The sequence below is a fragment of the Fistularia commersonii genome, chromosome 4 (assembly GCF_037954325.1).
Source record: "Fistularia commersonii isolate RoL2024-O1a breed Wild chromosome 4, RoL_Fcom_v1.0, whole genome shotgun sequence".
Lineage (NCBI taxonomy): Eukaryota > Metazoa > Chordata > Actinopteri > Syngnathiformes > Fistulariidae > Fistularia > Fistularia commersonii.
This window is the reverse complement of record NC_141287.1, coordinates 11,734,173-11,762,162: the sequence shown is the minus strand read 5'-3', so window position 1 is coordinate 11,762,162 and position 27,990 is coordinate 11,734,173. Positions and strand designations below refer to the sequence as shown.

The following is a 27,990-nucleotide window of genomic DNA, read 5'->3' as shown; positions in this document are numbered from 1 at the left end:
CACCTGTGCACTTATTGTGCAACCAGACATACAAGGAGTGCAAGTGAAAAGCACTGACAGCTATTTTCATATATATATATATATATATATATATATATATGTATGTATGTATGATTTTAGAGAATAATTTGAAAATCCCAAATTTACGCCCCGATTGATTGAAGTCCTGTTTCGTCCCGAGAGGAAGTCTTCGGATCAGTGCGGAAGGATCCGGTGAATGAATTATTTAGATTATCATTCCTCCGATAACGAATCTGAAAAATCGTGAGAATTTGAGGGCAGCGCGGGGGTCGAGGTGACGGATTAGCTCTTATCTGATAAGCGAACCCGCTTCTGTCTGGTCATGGTAAACACAGGTTTGCTCATTTGCTCATCTGTCGACCACCAGACAACCATCCTTGCAGCGAGGGTGCTGGTTTTTGGCCATAGGTTGCCCCGGCGTCACGTCAGGCACAAGAAATGTGACGGGGGTGAAAACACAGGCGGTGTCAAGACGGGGACCGGGAACAGGAAGGGGCTCGGGGTTCGCCGTATTCTATTTTAAGCGTTTATTCAAATTTTTAAAAGTACACTTCTTTTTTTTTTCCCCCAAGGATGCAGACCGTTGTGGCTGGGCACAGGGGGGGAGGACAGCACTTTGTTGGAAGGCTGAGTGGCAGGTAGTGCTACTGAAAAAATGAGTTTGTTTTTTTTTTCTTTTTAATTTATCTTTTTTTTTTTCTTTTAAAAAAAATAATAAGACACCTGTAGGGAAAAAGAACAGAACTTCTAACTACACAGTGCCACTTGTTCATTTTGTGTAAATAATGCTAGACCGTGTAAATACAATGTTGTATATTAAAAAGGAAAAAAAATCTTTAAAATAAAAAAGGGAAAAATCATTTGTGAGCAGAAAATATTTTTGTTTTATTTTGTTTTTCCCCCTCCCTTGGATGATTCAAATGGTGTGCATTTGAAGACTGCTACTTCGAGAGGTTTTTGTTTTGACTTTGAAACGATCTATAAAAGCAAGTATATATAATGAAACACGACATGTTTTTCCTTATATACCCTTGATTAACTCCTACCTGTGTCATAAAAAAAAGAAAAGAAAAAAAGATAAAAACAGCCTGTTTGTCCTCAGTTGCTTGTTTCTTCCTGGTTCAGCACTGCTGTGTCACCCATTAAAGCTTGCATGGGAAAAGCGCAGCTTCTCTGCACTGTAAAGGTGAAGTTGGGACGGGGGGGGGGCACAGAACTTTTTCAGATCCTTGCCTTTTTTTATAGAAACAGAAAGGCGCTGTGGTTAGCGCCTCTCCCTCTCAGCAAGAAAGTCCTTGGTTCTATTCCGAGCTTATATCGGTTTTTTCTTCCACAGTCCAAAAATAGAGGGAGTTCTAAATTTCCCAGATGTGTGAATGACAGGGTATGGTTGTATATCTATGTGACATCTAACTAAGAGGGTGAATGATTGTATATCTGTATGATGTGTAAATGATGAAGAGAATAGTTGGGTGAATGATGGGTGAATGTCGACCGGTCCAGCATGAACCCCTCCTCCCCTCAAATAACAGCTGACATAGGCTTAAATCCCTCTTGAGTGCAGGATGAGTGGTATAGATAATGAATGAATTCATGAATGACCCTGAAATTTGTTCAGAATTAAGCATGTAGCATCCTGAGAAATGAGGAAATAGTAAAGGGGTAGCCATCCAAAGAAGGGGCCCGGGGACTGCTCGCAGTTTTTTCCTCACTCTAGGAACATAGAAAAGTGGTTATGATATAACTTGGAAATCTTAATATAAACAATAAACCTTTAAAAAACAACTAAATAAAGGAAAATACCTGATTATAACTCATTTGTTACTCGGAGAGCTAACCGTCTCAAAACACCTTGAACGTATGATAATCAGCTGCTTTTTATTCCTAGTAATCAAAATATTAGCCATGCCCCTGACAGGAAGTCGCATTAGAATTGGCAGAAAATGATCACTGAAGCAGGGAATCAAATTTAAAATGAATGCAAATTAAAAAAGAAACATTTTTTGTGCTTCTGCTTCCTTTCACCCTGATATTTTTTGGGATAACAAAACCATAATGTGGATCTGAGTCGGCGTCCGGACGCATTGTTTGCAGAGGGGTTTTGCGTGTCTCTGAGTTTTTAAACCTGGATGGGATTTTGTGTGTTCGACATTGAAACTACTCTGCGGTAACATTTTTTTTTTTTATAATTTCATCCTAAAGATAATATCAATATATTTTTTACAAGCCTCCTGGCTGTCTTTTAGCACTTTCCACACAACTCCCCAAACCCCCCAGAAGAGGGGGCTTCTGTCAAATGAAAATTATTATGCAAAGTGCACCCTTAGTAACATTAAACTTAATTTAAAAGGCGGTTGGTTTTTACGGTTATTATTTTACTGCAGTGGAATTATGTTTTATTGTGAACATTTTTATTATTAACCAGTGAGTCATATCTGGTAAGGCCCTCGAAGTACAATCCAGCATTAAAGAAACAAATGTAAAGCGGTTACATTTTTGAATTAACAAGGAGAAAAAGTTAAGTATAAACGGCCAGGAAAAAAAAGAATGGAAAAATAAAAACAAACTTTGTCACTTTAAACATGGTAATCACGGTTTTGTGAAGGGTGAAGGGCTTGTCGTGACGTCACTTCCGGGGAAACAGATTTGCCTCCCACTTTTTTTTCTTTTTTTTCCGGGGGGACCCGACTGGGAGAAAAGTGGCCGCACGGAGCCGCGAGGTTGAAGCATCCGATGGGAAGAAGCGCAGGCTAGCGGACCACGGAAACACGCCGGGTTGCCGCTTAAACATATGCGATGCAGTCGGACGTGGTTTTGCGGTGAACTCTGCGGAGGAGGAGGAGGTATTTCGCGTAAGTCCACTCTCCATCCGGACCTCCGCTAAAACCACTGGGTGTCCCTCCGGTCGCCGAGCAAGTGTATGTCGGTTCCCAAGCGTTGGGAGCTCGGGGTGCGTTTGTTTTGAGGTACGGGGATCTCTCATGCGGTCGGAGTCCAAATGGACCCGAAGTGGAATCATTGCTAACGATTAGCCCGCGATGTCAAAATCGAACGCACACCTGTTGCGGTCGCCAGGTACTTTCAGGCCCGAAACTGTGTACAAGTGAGGCTCGGGATTAAAATGCTTATTTCCAGTAGATACCCTTTCACACGACTTTGTAAGACTATCTAAAGCTTTTTGTTGTATATAAACATATATATCTCGCAGCGAAATACAACGCCGGCGTTGTTTCCGAACGGCGAGCCTTGTTATTCATGAATTGAAAAAAATCACAATCAACGCGAGCGAGCCGGTGTTCACGTATATCCAGCCGAGAAAGTCGTTAGCTTAGTTTAGCTAGCAAGCGCTGTTTGTAGTTTTTCCTACTTGTTTTGGCGTTTAAAGCTAAGCTAACTGACCTGCAAATTAATGTCAAATTATTCCCCGTGGATGCCCCTGTAAGTGTTTTGAAAAGCTAATTATTTATCACGTATTCTCGTTTTCTCAACTTTGGTTTTCATAAATACATTGCAGTAAAACTTACCTCGTTTTCTATAAAAAAAAATAAAAAGAAACAAACGCAGAGAATACGGTTGGGCTGGTGGGCGAAGCTGGCGCTGCTTACGGACCATCGCTTACATAATCAAATTAGGTCAATTAATTAGTTTATTTTTGACTTTTAAATAATTGTTATCTCTCTTTTCGCTTTCTAGGTACATGAATGACTAAATGACACCAATATGTGTTCAGACACCTGCCCCTTATGGAGTCAATGTACCTGTACTTCTATATTTCTATTTGCCCCTTCTTTATGTATCCTTCGGGGTGCTGTTCTTTATCTTCACTTTATGTCGTTGTCATTTAAACGTCCTTCCCCCATGGTGACAAAAGGTAAATTTGTATTTTATAGTTTGTTGCTCATTAATTTAATTAAATACTATATTTAATAATGCACTGTGATTGTAATGTAAGAAGTATAGCGTATACAATGTACATTGGAGTTAATTACTATTCCAATTAGGAAAAGTATCTTAAAGTACCTCCTCTGCCAAAAGTACAATTTTAAATCCTCACAGTTATTTAGTAATAGTACAAAAAAAATCAGTATGCTATACAAATTCAAAACAGTTAATTTAATGAGTAATAAAACACTTTTTCTACATTTGGCACTTACTGTTACGTACTACTTTTAATTCCTGCCAGCTGAGTATTTTAAAGCCATAATCTTAGTACCCCTACTTGAATTTATTTAGGTTGGGGATGTAAAAGTTTATGGAACAATAGTCATCAAAATGGTCTTTGTAATATTTCGGTTGTTCACTGGTAAAGTGCATCATGGTTTTTATGTGTTGTGCTATTTATTGCATCACATGACCTTTTATAGAAGGAAACCGAGAGTAAAGAAATCTCAATGTCCTGTCATAAAAGTTTGCAAACAGGACATGGATATCTTGTCTTGTCTTCCTCCGTGATGTTTCATCTCATACGATGGTATAAGGATGTAAAGAAAGCTATTATCTTTAACATATTTTTGTGTCCACCCCTAGGTATGCTAGTGTAACATCCCCCTCGCCCTCATCATGCTGAGCTTCCTGCGCAGGACGCTGGGGCGGCGCTCCATCCGGAAACATGCAGAGAAAGCCCGGTTACGGGAGGCCCAGCGGGCTACGACGCACATCCCCGCCGCTGGGGATGCAAAGTCTATCATCACGTGCCGAGTGTCCTTGTTGGACGGAACAGACGTCAGCGTTGATCTGCCGGTAAGAGTCGCCCTCATGGTTTGTTTCTGTTGGTCGTGGAGCTGGAGTGAGAGTGATCGGTGGTTGCCAGAATGATGTGGATTGACTTCCAGAACACCTTTACATGGTCTGTTATATCTTTGTGAGAGTAAGACGCCTGTTGGAAATATATATTGAAGTATTCGATAACTTTTGCATCAGGTGACCCAGGCTGGGGGCTTTTTCTACACTCAGTATATGTCAAGTTAGAATCACATATTGTTTACTTGATGCTCTTCTGATCCGGGTAGAATTTTTTACAAATTCAAAAATGAATAAAACATGTGGTTTTCACCGGCAAGTTTTGAAAAGTGTCCAAAATAACATGGTTGCTCCTAGATGTATCATAAGAACAAGTCACAGTTAGTTGTCAGTTGTACTGTTTTGTGCTACAGAAGTGTCTTGGTTTTTACTATTTGTTGATAGCGAAGAACCAATTTGAATAGGCTCTTTGACCTTGTGTTTGCTTCACTGACTTATGATTGTATGAAAGAATTCCAATCACTTTTTTCAGTTGAAGTATTTCATCCCACCATTTTTAAGCAAAAAAGGTGGTCTGTTACCATGACGACATGCCCAATCTGGTATTTAAAACAAGAAGATCTTCATGAATAGTGTACAGGTTATTTACAGAGAAATGTGACTGTTATTGTACTTGCACAAAATAAATTAAAAAGTGAGAACACTAGCACACAAACACGGCTATTATACCACAGTGAGTATAACCATAGAGGATCACATTGGAGGAGTTTGAGAATTTAAACATCACATATACATACACGAACCATTTGGCGGCGTTTCAACGAATCATGATCGTCCATTATTGGGTGATGCCGTGATTTGTACCGATGACTTTCACACATTCGTAAACATCACTGCAACCGTCACATGGTTCACTTCAGGACCCTGGCACTCTTTACTTACCCACACATTCATGCTTTTATGGTCAAAAATAAGCTTTATTCTGTTCATTGTTGAGCATAAGCTGGGTCAGTAACCGGATGTGAGTTTGTTGCCATTAGGAGTATTTCAAATGACTTTTTTCATATGTGCCAGTCATGGCTCTCCTATTATTCAGCTCTGAGTCTTTAGAACCAGAACCGTATGACTTTTCTTTTTTAGACTTGTATTTCAGCTCTGTATTAGTTTTACTTTGCCCTCAACCGGACTCCAACGCCTTGTATGTTGTTGGTACTCCTGTAGACATTGCCCGGTACCGTAGAATTTTATCTGGTAGTGGGGATGTTTGCATGTGCCATGTATTCTTGCTGTTGAGGTGCCTTTTTCACCAAAATTCAGACCGTTTCCTGACAGCTGCTTTATTCCCAGGAGGAGTGTAATGCCCTCTTCGGCTGTATATTGGCTGCCTGCCATGACCTCCTGGTACCTGTGTGCTGCTTAGCATGTAGTTGAATGTGTACTCCGATGTTTGAAAGGGCGATTAAAATGTGCTATGTGATATTTAAAATACATTTTTATTCCAAGATGACAACCCAGCTTCAAGTTTTTGCCTTCCACTGATTGAATTGTTATAGAACGCTAACAGGTTGCATTAGTGTGGTAAACATAGATAGTGCTGCAAAACATCACTTTCTGTCTATGAACAGAGAAAATGAAGGCTGCACTCCGTGTGTGTGTGTGTGTGTGTGTGTGTGTGTGTGTGTGTGTGTGTGTGTGTGTGTGTGTGTGTGTGTGTGTGTGTGTGTGTGTGTGTGTGTGTGTGTGTGTGTGTGTGTGTGTGAAAGATGTCACTGCTGATCACCTGTAATTCCCTGATCCTCTCTGGGGAACATGCCTAACCACATGACTGAGTCACATGACACACGGGACTTATCACCCAGCAGACTCTGAGCAGCATTCCTCCTCCTTTCATCCCTCTAACACCCTCTATTCCTTGGTCTGTGCTCCAGGGGCATTTTGAAGCCCAAGGCATGAATCTCTTGGATCTGTTTTTGTACTTTCTCCCTTGTTCTTACAGTTTAATTTTGTTGGTATTCCATGAATCAAACCCGGGGCATTCCTGTGAGTCTGTTCCTGTATCCAGGGCTCCTGTTGACTCGATCTTATCTAGTAACCCGGACATCTGGCACGAATAACTCGGACAAGATGCTGAACAGAGTATACTCTCTTATTCTCAGGGGTGCATGAGACGTGCATTATTTCTCGTCAAACTGATGCTTTGACCCTATAGTCAGAATTTAAAATTTTCATTTGAATATTCACAATAAGACAGACTTCAATGTGATACGTACCCTAAATTCTTTTCTTTGCGCCCCTAACCTTCACCAACATCACTGCGCTCGTTTCACTGCAAACATTTATCACAGCAATGGTCTGTCGGGTGCCCTTGTATTTCCTTCCTCAGTGAACCCTCGCTGATAATTTACTGCAGAAAGTTTCAAAGGTGACTGATGTCTGTGTTCGTCCCCACTCAGGAAGTAGGTAGTAAGTAGGCTGCTGGATATTCACTGAGTATTGGCTCTAAATAATGAAATTTATTGCTTTGTTGAATATTATCTATCTCTAATCCTAGATGGATCTGCAGTTCCAGTTCAGTGTTTCAATGGTGGTAAATCTTTTCAGCTTCTTGCTCCCTCTCCCTTTCTTATACGTGTTTGACAGTGCACTTTATATTCACTATTGTTTTGCTCGAGTACATTCACTTATTTTTTTCCCTGTTGCACTTCCATACTATTTTTAAGCGTTGAATATTTTAACCATGCATAAAATGGCAATGTATTGCTGAATGCCCTATTTTGTGCATTTTAAATCAGATGTGTTTTGGAGACAAATTTAGCAAACTGAACTAATGAACCGTAACCTACATGCGGTTCTCCTTGGTAGCTGTACACTGCTTCTTAGTCCCTCACCCTTACCTGTAAGGTCGAAGAAGGCTTTCTTCTTAAAGTTACATAATTAGGGGCGGCATGGCCCAATTGTCTTTGGAACTGAACTGGAACTGCTCCTCCTTGTGTGTTGTAGTGTTGTTGATCAAGACAGTGAACCCCAAACTGCTCCCCCTGCGCTGATGGACAGCAGCCTTCTGCTCATGGTTCATCCATGATGGGTTCATTGCAGAGAACGAATTTCCACATGAGGGATTAATAAAGTATACATTATTATTATTAATTCACATTTTGAATCACCTGGGGTGGAAATTGATCTGCTGATATTTGAAAATGAATTTCCAACTTGATGAGCCATTCGAAGTGCTAATTTCCTCTGCAAATTTTGACATTTTTCAATATTAGTCAGAATGCGTTAATGTGGATGTGGTGAAGGAGGACATACAGTTCGCGGGAGTGACAGGACGATGCAGGGGATGAGGCAAGATAGAAACTGATGATCCGCTGAGGTGAGCCCTAATTAGGGAGAGGCCAAAAGAAGTGATAACAAGTTGCAAATATTTTTTAACAAATCCCTCCCTTTATATGGGTGAAGGTGTCACTCAACACAGTGTGACATCCTGCAGTAACAAGCTAAAGTCCGATCAGGAGTTTGGTTGCATGGGTAGAGACAAAGTTAGAAATGATCCAGGGACCAACTTCCCTTCGTACAGAAAAGAAATGCGCATAAATTGGAATTCCCTTTTGCAGATATGTGGAATAATGTCACTGTGGACACAATGATGGGACAGCACAAGAGGCTCTGTATTTTAGTTTTCCTCAAGTTGCCTGTGAGGATCTGCTCCATTTACTACAATCCGGTCGGTGAAATCATGCACAGTTAATAATTTGGCACATGTACATTAATGAAGCTGTATAATTTAACAGAACATATGAATTCATGTCTCTTGTTAAATTGAGTGAGTTACTGAATGAAGGTAAGTGTAAATGTCACGTAGGAGAGGACCTAGATCCAGTTGTACATCATGCAGCAATATGGTTTCACTTGTGTGTTCTCCGAGGTCTGCTTCTTACATCTGATTCTAACTCTCATCACGGGCTCTCCTGGACCTTTCGGATGTTGTGGGACAGAAGAAATAAGATCATCTGAGTGTCACGAACCCCTTCATGGCTGCCACTTTTCATTGAAAGTCTTTTCACACCACTCTGCATCCCTTGGCCAAGGTCACACTGACATCATCCATGTCTGGTCACAGTGAAAGTTTGCATTGGTGCCGGGTGCTCGTTCCTGTCAACCGCTTTCTTTATACATTCGAGGATGTATAAAGTGTGGAACAGTGCACCCTGAATGTAATGTGTGACGCAGTTTTTACATTCCCATTTAGAATCCCTTCCCTACCTCCAGGCTCATCCGATTACTTGTCACCTCGACCTGACAGAAGAGTCTTGAAGCTCTCGTTAAATGGTGCAGCCTTTGCTTCCAGCGTTTCCCAGTGGCCGTAAATAAGTGTATAATCTGAATGGGCCTGAATAATGTAAATGCTTTTCTGGCTTTTCAGCTTAGTGGATGTGTCACCGCTATGTAAGGCCTCCAAAAGGTGTCTCCTTGGATACTTGTATTCAGTAGCACATATGACCAATGATCTGGGTGAACATGACTTCACCAAGCAGCACAGCTCGCATTCCTTCCACTAGACTGCTGTCACCCCACACCTTTTATTTTACCCTCGAAATAATGTGCTTTACTGGGGATACACAATATAATATGCTAATTGCAACCGAGGTGAGCAGCCACCTATGAAATTGTCACATTGTCTTGCAAGAAATGTGGCAAGAAATGTGCAAGAAGTAAAATGCAAGATTTCAGTTCAGTTCACAAAAGCTTTTTGTGGACTGTGTCGGAAAATAAGGATCAATGCACATTTTGAAAGATAGATATTACATACTGTGTGCGTGTGTGACACTTTGGAATGCGAGTTCAACCGGGCACACACACTGGACTACTTTTGTGTACTTGATGTGTTTTTCCACCCTGAGCAGATACCCTAGTATATTTATTTTTGAATTCTCCCCAGCCCTGGCTTCCACATCAGCTTTATTCATCCAACTACACTATTAGAACCCTGTGGATATTCCTTGCTGTGGCGCTGTTGTGCACATGCGTTGTGTCTGTCTTCAATCGGACACTTTGATTAAAGGCAAATGTGAATCACGGGCGACGAGGCCATCAGCCTCATGGCAGAATTGTAACTCAAACATCCTGACTGAGGCTGAGACAGCTCTGCATGCTCGCGGGCAGGGAGACTGTAAACAGCCGAACAATACTGCAGGCATGATAACAAAGCATTGCACACATGCCCACACACACACAAACACACACACACAATGAGCCCTTTGTGCTCCCTCTTCCAGGGTACTGTAGGGGTGCAGTATGCCTGGTCAGCTATGCCATCCAGCATAGGGCTGGCCCCCTCGCCCCCCCTCTTCAGCCCCCCAGGAGCTCTCTTGGGGTTGCAAGTGTGCGCGCGTACGTGCGTGCGTGTGCGTGTCAACCTTTTTAACCAGTGATTTTTCTTCTCAAGTTAGTTCTTTAAAAAGAAATCATACTATTGTGTAAAATGTTTACCCCATAAATCTTTGTACTTCATGTAGCCATGTAACCTTCACTTCACCATGATTCACATTTTGAAGGACACCTAAGGGTTGAAGGCATGAGAGGAAAAGGAATGAGTCTGTTACAGGAAATGACAGACGCGTAGTTCTACAGATAGTTTTTCACCCAGCTCAACTACTCTTGTATTTGAGTATTAAAGAAAAGCTACTGAATGCAGTGTTCACCTTATCTTTTAACATTTTATCTCATTCATATTCAAGTAGTACCTTCATTAACGTTAATTTATTTTTGGGATTTTAAGTATTTGAAGTTATTAACTTGATAAATTTTGCTTCCTTTTTCCCCTATCAAGGCCATTATTGGCCTTGTCAAACTGTAGACAAAGTGGATCTAAAACACAAAAGTATTTCTATCAAAGTTCTGCATTATGTGAAATTGTATCATTCATGCACATACTGTCAGAGTAACACTGCTTTAAATTTGATCACTGTTTTTTAGAAAAATATTAGGACAAGCGAGTACTGGCTCCATGTCATTTTCGAAGGCTAGTCTGTCTGGATGTGACAAAACGTTGCAATGATGTTTGTGAGTTTTCAAAATGTCTGCAAGCCTGACACTTTTCTTGTCCTTTTTATAGGGTAAGAAAAGTTATCTAGAACAGTCATTTTGTCTGTGGATTATATTATATTCTAGAGAGATATGTATTGTAACAAAATATGTATCATAATATACAATTATGTATATACTATTGCTTTTTGACATTGAAAACCATAAAGCTGAGATGACAAATTGGGAATGGATGCAGCTAGTCCACTTCCCTCAGCTGCTGGGCGTCTTGGTTACTTAACCCCCCCCAATACCATGGCAACTCTGTGGCTGTGCCTTAAAATGGGGTTTGGAAGACGTGTGTGTGTGTGTGTGTGGGGCAGAGGACAGGCAGTAACTGGTACAGCCTTGTTGGAGAGATCAACAGCCATTAATCTCAGTATTGAATGTTTTCCAATATCTGTAGACAAATGTTAGTAGATACACGAGAGCACGTTGACTGAAAACAAGGACTGCTGGATTTTTTTCTCAAGTTAATGAAGATTTTGAAGATTGATCACAGGTGAAGCCAACATTTGTATGTTCCAAATGTACCCAATTAAAAGAGGGTTAGGTAATGCGGGTTTATTTAATTGTTGCATTGAAAGCATGTTTATTCAAACAACCAGCGGGACAAATGTACAGGGACACTCCCTCAGTTCTGGATCTCAGAGGGTTGTTTTTCTCACCGCCAGCCAACAGATGTAAAGCTGGACGATATGATAAATGATGCATGTCTAAGCTGATTATTGGCCATCGTGGATAATCAGTCAGCACCTCTATCAGCTCTGCCGCAGTAAATCACTCCGCTTGCCTTCTGTTTCCAGCTAAACATTTATGACAGTTAAAACGCAAACATGCTGATCTTCAAGTGGTCTTATACTACCCATACATCAGATGACATTCAAAAGATTTGTGAAAAGAGTCAGGGAGAACTATCATGTCACATCTATAGACAAGTTTTTGAGTTTTTAATCGCAGCCCAGTCTCAGACTGAGATTTTACAAAGATTGTGAGTCTTACAGGATCACTTTTTTCAAGACTACAACTAGATTCTTTCAGCATTTTTTTCCCACCATATTTTCACCAGGTATTTGCAGAGCTTCAGCTATTTCAGTCCATTTCATTTTCTTCTCCACTCAGTCGTGATACGTCAGAGTTTACATCAGGGGTGGGCAATTATTTTGGCTGGTGGGCCACGTTTCCTATTTAATTTTTATGCGCGGGCCAACTAGGCATCATGTAAATTGAACAAAATGAAAACTACAATATAAATATTTCAATTTTTTGGCATTTTATTTCAACTTAAAAATCATGGACATTATTTTGTATGTAATCATCCATACAAAATTAAACAAAAAGAAAAAATAAGGAGTTTCTAAATTCAATATTGATTGAAAATACTTATTAAGACATTTTTCTATGAAAATAGTTTGGCGGGCCTGATAGAAAAGCAAAATGGACCATGGGCCATAAAATGCCCATGTCTTTTTTTACATCGTACAAGCAGGGCTGTTCTGCTCGCAGCTCCACCGTCCGCTTTCTGGATGGTTCATATTGAATGGGACGTCCTTTGCCGTTCCTGTTCATCCATATCACCCACAAATACCCTCTTTGCCGCTACTACTGCTTTGGGAATTGTTTGTCTCTCAAGTTTGCTGTTTCCGGTAATCTATTGGTTCTTGATTGTGTTACATTACTCAAAAGACTGAGAGACCTGGAATAACATCGAACATGTTTGATTATTCATAAGCCCAAGACTAGGAAAAGACTAATCTAAAACAGCACTCATTACCACCTTAAGATTACCAACTTCTGTTTAACGATCGAGATAATGGGAGCTCGCTGCAACTCCAGTAAACTCCTAAGATTCAAAAGAATGAATTACCAAATTTTATTTACTGATTTATATACGCCCTAGTCTTCGCTTACTTAATGTGAATATTTTCAATGTTTTTTAAAAACCATTTTGATATTTTTATGATTATGCCTGTCTTCAGTCAATCGTTTCCAGCTTTGAAAAACTGTCTGAATGGGTTACAGACCTCGGGGACTCTCCACTGGCTGCTCTCATCTTGAGAATGTCCTCCCGGCTCTTTCGTCACATGCCCACTGAATCAAAATGGGCGGGGAGGGGAATGGGGGTCTACGAGTTCTCTTGGCCGCTTCTTTTTTTAGGAGCTTTTGGAATTTTTGGAAGTGCAAAAAATGTCAAGGAATTTCACTTAATGTTGGAATATAATTGGAAATCTGGTCTTTGGCAGGTGTTCCAGGGTTTGGTTGATGATCTGCATCTCATATCTGCAGTTAATCTTTACATCCCAAATCTTTTGACTTGTATAAACACAAAAATACATCAGACATTCGCATTGAATTTTCATATATTTTTGTGACAAATATGTCATTTTCAATTTGTTCCTTAATGCCGGTTTGGGGACATCCGTGTTTCAGAAAAAAGCCAAAGGTGAGGAGCTGTTTGACCAGATTATGTACCATCTGGACATCGTAGAGAAGGACTACTTCGGACTTCGCTTCATGGACTCTGCACAAGTCCCGGTAAGAGTGGTGCCGCTGTACGCCCGACAGTTTGTTTCAGCTCTGATCAATAAATGTAATTTAAAAACATTAATCATTTTAATAAATTATCGCAGGTCAGGCTTGTGTATTTTGTCAAAATAATTCCATGATTCTTTGGAATAACAATAACCAGTTCATAAAAATGATCAATAGCTGCAGAACTAATTGAGGCCTCTGGCTCGGAGAGGACCGCGGTGCGAGTGCCAGCTCTGTCTGCCACACCGACCCGATTGTTGGCAAAAATGTCCTGGAAAATTATCCAGACAAAGGAGTGGGAAATCTGTATCCTTTATTTATTTAGATAGTGTCATGTACTCTCTTTTTAGTCATTTTTTTTAGGTTTTTACCCACACTTATAAATTGTATCAAATGCTGGCATTCTCCAAGATATGGTGCCTCGGGAAATTCCTGCAGCCTGACAGCAGTATCTCCAGGGCTCTCATACCTTGGTCTCAAGGGTGAGGGAAGGGACTTTTCCCGTTCAGTGAATGGACTAAAAGGATCGGCTCTGGACTTTTGTCGGCTCTAAGAGTCACACTCTGCTTTAAGTCACTGCTGCGCCAGTGACCCTGTTCTTCACTAATGCTCTGTGAAGGCCATGAAAGCAGGGCGAAGGGGTGGGAGCAAAGATGTGGAGGTGGAGAGTCTAAAGGGTGGGGGAGAGTGAGACACACAGAGCGAGCAAGAGAGAGAGAGAGAGCAAGGAATGTGGGGGAGAGGAGAGTTCCTCTGTTATCTCTCTCCCTCGCTGGCTCTCCATCACAAACACCACCCTAGAGTCTGACATTGTTCATGCCTCTCAGAGCCCAAACTTCTCAGAAGAGTCACAGGAGCGAATGCTGACTGTTTGTGCGCTTAAACAGTACTTTCAAACCTGACAGAAACCGAAATATTAGTTTGTGTTGAAGGGTCACGGCAGTAATTGTTTGACCTCCATCTCGTTCTAGCACTGGCTCGACGTGACAAAAAGTATCAAAAAGCAAGTTAAGAGTAAGTATGCAGAGGCCCAAGGTGGTTTGCTTCTCTCCACACACACACACACACACACACATACACACAACTTGCCTGTATTGAATCTTAAAACACATGATACACTTTTTTTTTAGCGTAGTGAAGTATTTTAACTCCACCTTCATATGGGTTTCTGAGTGGTGGGGGTTAACTTGAGGCTGATCAGCTGCTTGTTTTGATCCAGGTTGTTATGTACATGATCGCAACGTTTGAATGTGTTTCAGTTGGCCCGCCTTACTGCCTTCACATGAGAGTCAAGTTCTACTCTTCAGAACCAAACAACCTCCACGAGGAACTCACCAGGTCAGCTGAGACGTTCTGTCATGACAGTATGTTCTGGATGTGATGTCTCAGGATTTGGAGGGGATGGGCTTACTGTGTCTGGTACAGTGAGCGTGGTATAAGCACATTTCCAGCAAGAGTTTGAATGATACCATGTTTCTTTCAGATACCTTTTCGTGTTACAGTTGAAGCAGGACATCCTCAGTGGAAAGTAAGGTGCTTTTTTAAATGAAAACTACAATCAACGATTATATTACATTACAGTCATTTGGCAGACGCTTTTATCCAAAGGGACTTACAGGAAGTGCAATTCAGTCACCTAAGATCCAAAGTACCAGTAGTCGGAAGTCAGAAGTGACCACTCAACCAAATAGCCATCTCAGAACCATATACATACATACATACATACAGTCATTTAATTTTTTTTTTTTTTTTTTTTTTTGCGGGGAGGTTGGGGAGTAAGTGTGATTAGTAGGGTTGTGCTTGGTGAAGAGGTACGTTTTCAGCTCACGACGAAAGATGGGCAGCAACCCCACTGTTCTGACCTTGATTAAACATCAAGATAAACACAATTCATCTCAGATGATGGCTGGGGATGCGGTTTTCAGCTAATGTCTTTCAAATTTTTTATTCAAAGGGATATTTTTTCATTTTTAGATTTGACACTTTCTCTTTTTATTTTCCCGGGAGAAAAGTTTTGAAATAATGATCCATGAATGGGTCTGGAATTAAAATCATGCAATACAGTTTGACAGTAAAAAAAACAAAGAAAATAGTGCCGTTATACAATATTCAGTGTATTTTGTTGTCTCCTGCCCTTGTTTTCATCTCATGTCATATGCTCTAAGCGGATAACAGTGTGCTCTTACATTCATTTCATTTAGTCTTAGTCTCGTGTCTCACTCTTACTGCCATTTCAGGCTGGAATGTCCATTTGAAACTGCAGTGGAATTGGCTGCCTTCTCACTCCAGGGTAAGCCCATGAAGGTACCCCGCCGTGTTTGAGAAACAAGCCTCACACCTGTAACAGCTGTCCCGGGGGGGGGGGGTTCGCCCTCCTTTTCACTGTGCTGCCTTACTGAAGTAACACACATAGTGGCTGATTCTTAAGCTATATAAGTCAAGCTGGTCACAACAGACCAGCCATTTTCACTTTTTAGGTTTGCCACTTGTTGCATTCACGTTCTGAAGTGCCACTTCTTGTTTTTAGTGGCTAAATTCTTTCTCTAACTCAGTTCAGTGAGTTGACGCTAGCATGTCCACCAGGAATTTTTGCAATGCTCCCACTTACAACAGGTGAGTTTATACAAACAGTGCACGCATGGCATCTGAAGTATGTCGTACCTTACAATATAATCATTCACTAGGCCAGCTGCAGTGGTGGCCCCCCTCCACTCCTGGACACAGATACCCATGCTGTCATGATTGCCTGTCTTTTTGGATCACCAGCTCACCTGCATCGTGTTAACTGACACCACATTGTTAATGACTGTCTGTATGACACATAGACCTGACCTTTGCAGACCCTTTCTACTAATCTTCCATTAGGGGCAGCGACTGCAAATCAGCATCGTTTCTAAACATGATCACTCTTATCACTCTTAATATTTTAAATCAAACTAGATTTAGTAGAAACAGGAACGTTTATAAACATCAGAATTTCTGCCCGCAGGTTTTAGGCTGTATCGTCCTTTCAGGGACATTTGTGTTTCCATAGTGACCGGCCGTTCATTCAGGAATGCTTATGTGACCAAGGCTCTCCCTTAAGGAGCAACGACCATGTGTTTTTAACCTCCATGAATCAAAGGTTGAATGTTTAAAAAAGTCAGTAGAGACACTTTTGTACTGCTCTCGAACTTACAGTCACACAAACACACACACACAGTCACAGTCACTGTAGGGTAAATGCCAGCTCATTAGTGCTCTATCCTCTTCTGAGGCCCCCTAATCCAACGTCCCCTCTATCTTCCCTTTCCCTCGGTGGAGATTTCTCTCTTTGTTTCCCATAAAGTTATGCTCTTGGTCCACTGACATTTACGAGGAGGTGGAGAGGACAGAGTTGTTTTCTTCTTTCTATGCATTCAAGGCTAGTTTATTTACCGTGAGGTGCTTGTTTTGCCCTTCTGGATGAGACGTAAACATCGCCTTGCACGCTACATCCTTCTTGTCAATGTCACAGCTCAGGAGATTTTAGTTTAATTTTTCTTGTTGTCAGGATGGGGCTTTATTTTATCAATATTTGCCTCTCCTGCCCACCAGTTTTTTTTTCCCTTGTGTACAGTCTTAAGAAAGATAAAGAACAGATACTTTCATCAGCAAGCTAATTTAAAATGAGGCAGTGAGAGGTAAACTTCACTAAAATTGAAATGTAGATCACTGAGATGCTGTGATGAGATCCCTCAATATGCAGTTTGTTCTGTCTTCGCTTGAGATCACATGACCGACTTGGCCACCGAAGAATATCCAGTTTCTTTCTCAGGGCTTCGGACACTCTGTGTGTTTTGAGTCATTGCCCGTGTAATACAAAGCACTTTTTCTTCTCTGGTCATTCAGGTCTTGGGCTGTTTCAGACGGGGTCAGTGCATTCCTTTCTACACAGACTGTACCAAATTATCAATTTGGTCATTTCTTTTTTTGGCCTTTCTCCAATAGGTTTAGCTAGTTATTTATCCTATTCACATCTCCCCACATTGAGGTGGACACCTGTTTGGAATCAGTACTGACAGTTTTGTCTGCTTCATTTTCATATAATTTAACAGGAGCAGGCCAAAACTTATATTGAAGCCTTCAGTTGGTCAATAAAATTGGAGCCTCTGAAAATGAGGGTCTGTTTGTAAAATGTCTGTGATTTCTAATCAGTTAATGTTCTATTTCAATTTAACATGGATTTATCATTGAGTCTTCAGCCAGACTTTGTTTCATTTGAAATACAATGTGTTTGGTTGCGGCTTTGTGTCTGTCTGCGAAATTAGAGAGAGTAAACGTTCTGTCCTAATGCCTACAACTATTATTATTATCATTACATACTAGGACAGGGACTTTAAGAGGACTTTAGGTATTTTATTTCCGGGACTGCAAAGCGATCCACCGGCTTCTTTTTAAAGTTCTGCGCGCCGAATCAAATCAATAGGATTCTCTCAAACCAGTCACGAATTTGGCTCAGGTCTTTGCTGTCTTTATGGTACGTTATTTCCACTAGGACACATGGATGTTGCCACCATGGAGTAAACAATGAAATTATTAAGGTGATAATGAAAATGAGTGATACTACATTTTTAAGAAAAATGCAAGAACTGATTAAAAACTTTGCATTTTCAGCTGAGCTTGGTGATTGCGACCCACTTGAACACAGTCTGGACCTGGTCTCAGAATTTCGCTTCATCCCCAACCAAACGGAGGATGTGGAGTTAGCGATCTACAACACGTGGAAGGAATGCAGGTTTGACTTCAATCACGGTTAAACTGTGTCTTCAGAGCAGGCTGTGCCTCCGTCCAACGTGTGCCAGATGGGATAACACAACAATGATTTAGCTGTTGTCACGGTTTAGCTTCCTCAAATCTTGACTGAGCGTACAAACATTTCCTCCAGGATTATTGGCTGTATAAACGTCTGACACTTCCTATAACTGATTTGCAGTGAAAGAAACCATTGTAATGCTCTTACTATCAAGCAGCTGCGGCTTCCTGTCACATTAGTCACCCGTGTGAACTTCTACATAGTCTTTGGCATTTGCGTAGAAGAAATCCCTGGTTTTTGCCTTTTCTTTCCTCTCCCTCCCCCAGAGGTCAAACACCTGCCCAGGCTGAGATAAACTACTTGAACAAAGCAAAATGGCTAGAAATGTATGGTGTGGACATGCATATGGTCAAGGTAACTGACATACAATTACACACTTATCATGTACTCACTCACATACAGACTTGAATGTATGTCCTTGATGAAGGCAGGGATTAATTGCGGTTATAGCTTGGATTGTTTATTTTTTGTTTTCTGTTGCTTTCCAGGCACGAGACGGCAACGAGTACAGTCTGGGTCTGACACCTACCGGGGTTCTGGTGTTCGAAGGACAAACCAAGATCGGGCTCTTTTTCTGGTTCGGTCATTCAGGGGAATTTACAGGGATTGAGCGTGAAACCACTTGAAACTCTCCCTTTATGTAATAAATTTTGGTCCCTCCTATCATTCTAGGCCCAAGATCACCCGCCTGGATTTCAAAAAGAGCAAACTGACTCTGGTTGTTGTGGAGGATGATGAGCAGGTGAGCCGGAATGCATACATGCCTCCCGGTGGTATTTAGAAAATGACAAACACACATCTGTCACTCCCTTTCACTTTGTTTTGCCTACTTTTTTTTCCCTGCAGCATTCTGACAAATCACTTGCATGAATATCTGAAAATGGGATATCTCTAGCTTTGAAAAAAAATGACAATATGCTTATAGGGTAATCCTTGGGATTTACCATCTCGTTTTGAATTTGTCCTGACAAAAACCTACTGGAAATACAATACAAAGAAACATAACAATATAAAGACATTTAAAGTAAAAGTCGTTCCCTCTGACTGACTCCCCCAATAATTAATGTGTACACTGTAAGACTACATGCTCATATATGTGTATATGTGAATTTGTCTCACAAATTCCTACAAGAACACACATTGCTTTTAGATTCCTCCTTATACAGTAAGTAGTATCAAACGCAGGTGGTGTGGAGAAAAGGAGCTGTCTTAAATGGGAAGTAATATATCTAATTGAGACGGACAGAAAGTTCCAAAGGGGCTTTCAATTTAATGACACAAACAACCTAAAATTCCCCCAAATTCCAGAGGTGGCAAAAAGAAAATGGATATTCAGTATGTCAGAGGCTTATCCTATGATGGAAGTGGAATTTAGAGTGGTTCGGCTTTAGTCACGTTATTAATTACATAGAAGGCACCGCTAAATAAACAGTTGCTATAATAATAGCCCCCGAGACATTCGGGTGTAAACTCAATTAACCTGGACGTGTTCTGCACGGATGCTGATTTAAAGTAAATAACTGCAGATATACCCGTACCTGATGGAAGATGTGGAGTGTGCACAACACATCTCCCACCCATGTTAAATTAATGGTCGGGGTTCGCGGGCATATCCACAGATATTTTACACATCATATTTTGCTTCACAGGAAGAAATCTTAATTGGATTTTGATCAGAAAGACATGCTGTCTTATGTTTTTATTTTCCTGATGTGTCCAGGAAAGTGAGCACAAAGAAGCATTTTTCATTTCCTTAATAAAATTCTATGTGACGGGATTAGGAAACCCTCAAACCACGAAAGTCAGTTATGAAATGATAAAATAAAAAAAATAAATAAAAAAATGTTCCTCTTAAATTGGAAGTATTTCCACGGCCTGAAAATGAAAGCCAGGCTTGGCGTCGGGGCAGAGTTGGTGAGCGTACAGGATAGAAAAAGAGAGATTGTTTATGTCTGTCCTGGAGGTCTGTGTGGGAGGTTAATAAAGAAGGCTTCCCTCCCTGGTATTTGTGGTATGCCCCCCCCCCCTCCCCAACACACACACTACTGGGCACACACTCACACGCAGTATATGCCTCTGAACTCTGTTAAACACTTGTGATATATACAGTACAATGGTCTGTTCCTCACCAGATTCATTGTCTGCACCTGGGCTCTCTAGCTGCAGACCTGCCTGTCACACAATACACCTCGTACGTGAAACACAGCAGAGAAGCTGTAGAGGGGACCAGTGTTCTCTCTACAGACGTTGTTGTTCTTCTCCTGATCCAACACAGTTTCTCAGAAACTTAAGGGTTTCTTACCATGCAGCTCGACTCCTCTTCCTGTTCTGCCAAGCGCTTATGTCAGAGGGCCTGAATATTTTAAGGAACCAGAGGGCTTTGCTGTTGAAGCTCAGTTCTGTCGGTTTAAAAAGGACAACAAAACAACTTGAACTCCCCGAAACTGCGGCTTGGCCAAGTTGGATATTGTCTTATTTACTGAGCAGAATTTGGACGTGACAGTGACTTCAACCTGTAATGCTTTAGAATCATGGTTTTAGAAATTGGAACAAGAATTTCAGAACAACATTCCACAACAAATATTCTTCAAATGCAATAGATTCTTGTCAGTCTGGGCATTATATCAACATATTAATATCAACTTGGATGTCCAGTTGTTTTTTTTTTATTTTATCTTTTTTAAATCAAACATTTTGATTCCTCGCTTGACTGATTGCATCGTGATATCATGTGACCTTGCAGTTTTCATTCAGTTGTTTTTTAAAAAATCATGTGCCAGAAGAAAGCTTTTATTTTTGTCACCAAGGAACAGAAACATAATCGAACAAACATCAATGATTATGGATCGATTTTAAAAAGTCAATTCAACTCAATTAGCTTCATTGCTTGTCTTTTTGAACGTTTGAGATTTTGAATGAATGTCTGTCTCTCGCCCAGGGCAAGGAACAAGAGCACACCTTTGTCTTCAGGATGGACCACCCCAAGGCCTGCAAGCATCTCTGGAAGTGCGCTGTGGAGCATCATGCCTTCTTCCGCCTGAGAGGGCCCGTACAGAAGAATGCGGCACGCTCCAGTTTCATTCGCATGGGATCACGTTTCAGATACAGGTGACTGCTGGCAGATCTGTGGCTCAGGGATGCTTTTGGATATCCCTCAGTAACAAGTAGAGCAGACCATAATCTGGCAGTTTCAAATTTATCAAACCATCCCTGCATGCCCATGGCAACCGTTTTTGTTTGTCCAACGATCTTCAACATTCCTTTGCACAGTGTTCAGACATACCAGCAGGTGCCTGAGGAAAGAAGATTCAACTCCCTTACTAATACCAAAATGTTTTTGCTGTTTTTCCTTCTGAATGGAAAGGATAGTAATCAGATGGATCACCAAGCGACCATAGGATATTCTTTCAATATGTGGGTGGTTTAGAAAAGAGAAAATCCCAGGCACAGGGAAGATTCCAACACACCTGGAAAGATGGCCCACTACAAAAGTCCTGCAAAATCAAATCTGTCTGCAAATGAACGGCAAAAAAAAAGTCTATTTCAGTATGGATTTCAACACAAGCCAGTGATCAATAAAGAAACTGCCCAAGAAACCATTCAGAACCTGCTGAAGATAAGCAGGACATTTTCTTAAACTAAGTGAGAACTTACTTAAAGTATTTTCAAGTAATTTCTCCGGTTGAGAGAATGGCAGAAATGCAATGGCTAAAAGACTGGAGCTCCAAAAAAAAAAATGTCCACTGTGCAGAGGGAGCAGGATGGGGTCCAGCATCTGGACTTTGTCCCTGTCCCTGTTTTTGTAGCAACAGCGTCACTGAAAATGATGTAATGCACATTTCAGAGCCAAGACTTTGTATCAGAGGAAAAGTGAAAATCGTAGGCCGACATTCGTTTTTGTTTACACAACTGGAACAAAGCAGGACTGGGTGAACATGGACGTTCCAAAGAGGGCTTTGGGATGCAGATGAGTTTCAGAGCCACAAATTCAGTGAGCCACATTGGTCCCGAACTGTTTGTTTGAACAGAGTGTGTGAGATTACGGGACGTACAGTATCTTTACTCGTCCATACAGATACTTAAATAGTACCGGACAGGCTCCTGTTATCAACACACCGCAGCGGCCAAGTAGTTCCTCTGGGTGTGTATTTAAACATTACCCAGTTGGATAAGCATTGACGACAGTGTTGGTTTAAGTCGGGGGTTAGAGAGTTTGTTGTTAATAGAAGGTTATCGCCTGGATGGGTCCAGAGTTCAGCAGGGGTCACCCCCTTCTCTGCCTGTTGTTTTTAGGACATATTTATCCAGAAATCTGATGGCTGAAGGTTACTCTGATCTGCGGCTCGTGGACAATTGAAAAATCACCTCGAGTCTCAAATGTCGCCCATGTGTTTGTGCGTTTGTCCCAGCGGTAACACGGAGTATCAGACAACCAAGTCAAATAAAGCGCGGCGCTCAGCCTCTTTTGAGCGGAGGCCCAGTCGGCGGTACTCCAGGAGAACAATGCAGAACAGAGGTGAGCAGGGCACATTAATTACACACACACACACACACACACTACTTCAAGACGAGCGTCTGTGTTGTGACAGATAGTGACATCCATTCTATCATTGGTCTGGACAAATGTCATTGTGTGTTCTCTTTGTGTTTTTACAGGACCCTTCAACCCCCAGGAGTGAGTACCCTGATGTCCAAACACTGTTAGTGTGTCACTGACTTTATCTGTCATCAGTCGCACACACTTTATCGCTGCAGCTGCGTCTTACAATAAATAATGCACACAGTGCAAAAGTTCAATGAGAGTAAATGACAAAAAAGGAAAGGGTGGAATGGGAAATGCAGCCAGAATACATGCAAATAAGTCTAACATTAGGTTGCTAAAAAAAATCCCAAGTTGGTTAATGAGCCTTCTTTTTTTTAATGAAAATCATGATCAATATTTAGATTTAGCAAATTGGGAATTGTCTAATATTGTCATTTTTTGACAAATGTTATTTTTTTGGCCTAAATCAATGTCTTAGTCAACGTATGTCTAAATTAATTGTGTTTTCTATAAAACTGGAAAAAAAACATAGGCGATTATTTTAGAATGCGATGATGTAGCATCGCCCTCACCACACCCCCCACACCCCCTACACACATTCTGTGTGTGTTTGGGGGGGGGTATATCTGATATTTTCATGCACATTGATACAGACTCATAACTTATTTTAATGTTTGCAAAATGGAAGTTCAACAACAGATTGTTTTATTTGTTGGATGGTGTTAACAGCTACACTGGTTGATGTAATTGCACTATGCTGCCACCCAGCAACACCCAGCAACACCCAGCTAGTTGTCAGATCCACCTCGGCAGTTGATCACGTAGGCCAGTGCACTGTCCTCTCGTGTTGAAGATCATGAAACACCTGCCTCCATGACCCCTTCTTGGCCGATGGCTGTCTGAGCTGGCTGATGTCGCACACCTCCACTGATGTCACAATCCTTCCCTCCATAATCTGGTTATGGCCTTTTGTTGCTGGGATTTGTGTTAGGACTGAAGACATGTCAGTTGTAAGCTGTCATGGGGTCAGTGCAGTGCTTGACAGCTAGTGTGAGCCTTCCAGTTTCATTGATTGGACCCTCAGATAAACAGGACTACAGGATCCATTTGAAGCAACAATGTTGATCATCCTTCACTGACATGTGAAATATCATGTGCAAGGCATGTTTTAGCATCAGGAGTTTTATTAGTTTATGGGTCACCTGGCAGGCTGTTGACCAAATCCATTAGTGTTGCTCTAAAATGACAAACATCATACAAACCTTGATGGAGCAGCACTCCAGGTTGAGCTGAAAGCAAGTTCAAATGTTCCTGGCTGAAAACTGATCCGTCTCCCTTTGCTCAGGGTTCTGACTTCAGGCAATGGAGTTCACTCCAGCAAAGAGCACAAGGTGAGCAAAAAGTCATTCAAATTTGTCCCTTGTATAAGCAGCTCTCAAAGAAACAAGTTATACATTTATTTATAGATAGATTTTTCCAAAATTATTATGGAATGACAGTGAACTGACTAAGCACTCAATTTTCCTGTCCCTGCTCTCCAACTTGAACTTAACAGTCCTGCCTTTGCTCCTCCAGGGTTCTCCCAGTAGAGGCGCTTGGTTTGGCGTGCCGGTCATCAGCCCCATTCCTGCCTCTGCCTGCGGACCGATGGAGATCGAAGCTCTGCCCAGGAGTCCCGGAGGGGAAAAGAGGAGGTGGGTAAACGCGGTTCTCAACAAGAAAACCCAAACATCTGGGCTCCTCCAAGTGGGGTGGCTGATCCTTGCTTGCTTGCTGCCGAAGGGCATGTTTCACGGTCCGTTTGCAGGGACATGAATTTAATGAGTTTCATCCTCTGACTTTGGATGGTGTGTTCCTCTGCTAGGTTCTCCCTCTGCTCTGGTCTTTGTTTTGTAAGTTTAAGCGCTGTGTCAACTGCTCCGTTTCTCCTAAGGGTTTTCTGTTCTGACCTTCTGCTGAACCATCGACGTTGAACCTCGCGCTTCCCAAACTCTTGTCTGAGCATGGACCGATCCAGTGTGTATGTAGCTTTTGTTGGCACGTCGGTGTGCAATATCGCACCGTCTCGTGTGTGAAGCAGTGTTTTAGAGCTGGGCGCGAAGGCCACGGCTACCCCACGTCAGCGTCTGAGCAGCCGTGATGGTTTTCAGGGCGCGAAAGAAAACCGTTCAAACTGAAGACTGTGGCCGTGTCCTGCTTATTGTAAACCTGCCATGTTCCCCTCTTTGTTCCAGTATGAACTTGTACTGAGGAAAGCCTGGAGGCAGGACAGGTAGGTACCGTCAGACATCCAGCACTGCTGTAGCTCCTGTGTTAACTAATCAACGGCTGTGCAGTGGCGGGCTTCTTCATTTTTTTTTTTGCTGAAAAATATACCTCTGGGGTTGGAATTGTTTTCTCAGATTCGCTCTGTGTCTTTTGATTTGCATGACATGCCAACCTAATCATTATGAATGATTCTGGATGCTTTGTGGCAATCTTGTGTTCGCATCATTGATCAGTGATATGATTTCAGCTTGAGGGCTGCGGTGCTTCCGTTGTGTCTTTGTTTTCAGTCCCTTCTTGTCCTGCTGCATCTGAACTCACACCTGGTTCACAACAATATGGGAACAGCTTCATTGGGCTTAGCCTTAGAGTTTTGGAATAAAAAATATATACGTATATATCAAAAACCCTCAAGAACTTTTCCCCCCTCAAAGACTGTACTCTCCCAACTCATGCAAGAAACATTTTTGAATCAAGTCAGCAAATCTGTTATAATTGTAAGTGTCTAATAATCAGCGGGGAGGGAAGACAAAAAATGACATTACCAAGATATAAAGAACCATGACTTCAGTTCGTAGTTATTTCTTCAGCATCCGAAGGCTGGGATGACCTTAAGGCCAGTTTGTCCGCAGTTGCCCACGGCAACAGTTTACAGCCTGTTTTTCGGATTGTCAAGGATCAAAAGAGATATTTCTCTATCTTCTATCTCCCACATGTTTCATCTTGGCTGTTGGTACAGTTTAAACGCTTCTCCTCCATGGCAAATCTTCTGCCTCCACATCCTCCACACTCCTTACTCATTCCAGATAAAAGATATGGGTAAAGTCATGATATGATGCCTTTTTTTTTCCAACATTTTGAAGATTTGTTCATCTTAATTGTTTAAGAATTATATATATTCTTATAACTAATAGAGCATTTTCCACTACACAGTTCAAGCTCAACTCAACTGTTCTTTTTCGGGATGTCTCATCAGGGGAAGCACCTGTTACCCAGATTTTTTTTTTTTTTTAAGACCTCTTGTGAGGTTCCAAGTGAGTTGAGCTGATACAAAAACATGATGTCAACAGGCCATGGCCCATTGATCAAACCAGCCATTGGAGGAAAAAAAAAAAGAAAAACCTGCTAGAGCACTACATGTTAGCATGACCACTCCTGCATCTCGCCACTTGTACCATTCTCCGCCTCTTCTCTGGCTTTGTGCGTGACAAAAAGCCACCGACCGAGCATCAAGTAAACCGCCACCTCCATGCTCTCCATTGTTTGTGTTTTATTGTTGCACATAAAACTTCACATCTTTATCACCTCTTGAAAATGTTTTTTACCAAGAAGATACATTTCAATTGGGCCAACGTTGCAACCCTTTTTGCCCCCCAATATTCCTTGTTTCAGATCTGAGGCTTCCTATATGAAAGCCTGGAAATATTAAGCTACTGAATCTCTTGCAAGTACAGGTGTATTTTACCTAAATATTTGCAGGAAATGGCAAGCAGAGCAAAGTGGAGGACTGGAAGGAGAAAAGTATGAGTGTCACTTTTGGAAACTGGATTGAAACTGGTGAACTCAGAGTGACCTTGTTCATTTTTCCAAAAGATGCCCAAGTTACTCATTGTTTCTCCTGAGGCAGTGGGAAATACTATGGCCTCTCTCGTGCATTCCCAGCACAGCTGTCATCACGATTAAGAGCTACCAGCTGACGGCCTCCAGCGCTGAATACATAAACACAGCTTTGACACAGACAGCCTCGGACTCCGGACACTTTTGTGGTGCACGGTCAGGTCAGTGATGCTCCTCACATCTCGTCCGCGTCACTTAGCCCGAGTGATCATGTCACACCGCCACCAAATGCACAGTTGTGAACTGCGTGGCAGGGTTTTATAGAAGGCATGGCTCACCCATTATAACTACACTGCCTGGCTTCTCACAACACATGCACACCGCAGAAAGCTGTCACTCTGAGCTTTGGAGGTGAAGTAGAAAATCAACAGTATTTCTCTTGTGAAGACAGCAAGAAGAAGCAGGTGTGAGTTTCTCTCGGGGGGAAATGTAGTGCCTCAGTGTCACAGAGGTGTTAACATCTTAATGCCGCGGTAGATCAATGTGACTTTCTGAGGACAACTTGACTAGTTGGCAGAAGTATATCACGTTCACTCGACAATTCCGTTTATTTTATTTGTATTACATTGCTTTCCAGGGATGCATTTCCTAATATCCAGTATTTGGTACACTGCTGATTTTTCTCAGCTTTTCCCACTTACAAAGCATGGAGAGGTCTGTCATTTTTATCATAGTTACTCTTCAACTGTGCGTGACGGAATCTAAACAAATGAAGACGAAAATCACTTATGACTGTATGTATGAGTTTAAGTAATTAATTTGCATTTTATTGCATGGCAAGTATTTGATACATCAGAAAAACGAATTAATTTTTGGTACCGAAACCTTTGTTGGCAATTACAGAGATCAGATGTTTCCTGCAGTTCTTGTCCAGGTTTGCACACACCGCAGCAGGGATTTTGGCCCAGTCCTCCATAACAGATATTCTCCAGATCCTTCAGGTTTAGGGGCAGTCGTTGGGCAATATGGACTTTTAGCTCCCTCCAAAGATTTTGTGCTGGGTTCAGGTCTGGAGACTGGCTAGGCCACTTCAGGACCTTGAGATGCTTCTTACGGAGCCACCCCTTAGTTGCCCTGGCCGTGTGTTTCGGGTCAATGTCATGCCGCAAGACGCAGCCGCGACCCATCTTTAAGGCTCTTACCGAGGGAAAGGCGGTCGTTGGCCGAGATCTTTCGATACATGGCCCCGTCCATCCTCCCCTCAATACGGTGCGGTGGTCCTGTCCCCTTTTCAGAAAAGCATACTCAAAGAATGATGTTTCCACCTCCATGCTTCAAGGTTGGGTTGGTGTTCTTGGGGTTCTACTCATCCTTCTTCTTCCTCCAAACATGGCGAGTGGAGTTAAGCCATAAA

The 27,990-nt window shown here is 41.7% G+C and overlaps 1 protein-coding gene across 5 annotated transcripts in view; it reads left to right on the top strand.

Moving 5' to 3' along the window:
- The first annotated feature begins 2,677 nt into the window (after positions 1 to 2,677).
- epb41l5 (erythrocyte membrane protein band 4.1 like 5) overlaps positions 2,678 to 27,990 on the top strand; it is a 38,949-nt gene continuing 13,636 nt past the window's right edge. For all 5 annotated transcript variants that reach the window (XM_086145300.1, XM_086145298.1, XM_086145301.1 and 2 more), the window contains exons 1-16: positions 2,678 to 2,873; positions 4,549 to 4,761; positions 13,276 to 13,380; positions 14,349 to 14,391; positions 14,637 to 14,715; positions 14,861 to 14,905; positions 15,615 to 15,667; positions 18,013 to 18,133; positions 18,478 to 18,565; positions 18,700 to 18,788; positions 18,884 to 18,953; positions 21,150 to 21,319; positions 22,621 to 22,727; positions 22,868 to 22,886; positions 24,100 to 24,145; positions 24,330 to 24,448. In XM_086145300.1, the coding sequence (XP_086001426.1) occupies positions 4,582 to 4,761; positions 13,276 to 13,380; positions 14,349 to 14,391; positions 14,637 to 14,715; positions 14,861 to 14,905; positions 15,615 to 15,667; positions 18,013 to 18,133; positions 18,478 to 18,565; positions 18,700 to 18,788; positions 18,884 to 18,953; positions 21,150 to 21,319; positions 22,621 to 22,727; positions 22,868 to 22,886; positions 24,100 to 24,145; positions 24,330 to 24,448 (1,334 nt within the window). In that variant the 5' untranslated portion in view covers positions 2,678 to 2,873; positions 4,549 to 4,581. The remainder of the gene's footprint in view (positions 2,874 to 4,548; positions 4,762 to 13,275; positions 13,381 to 14,348; positions 14,392 to 14,636; positions 14,716 to 14,860; positions 14,906 to 15,614; positions 15,668 to 18,012; positions 18,134 to 18,477; positions 18,566 to 18,699; positions 18,789 to 18,883; positions 18,954 to 21,149; positions 21,320 to 22,620; positions 22,728 to 22,867; positions 22,887 to 24,099; positions 24,146 to 24,329; positions 24,449 to 27,990) is intronic.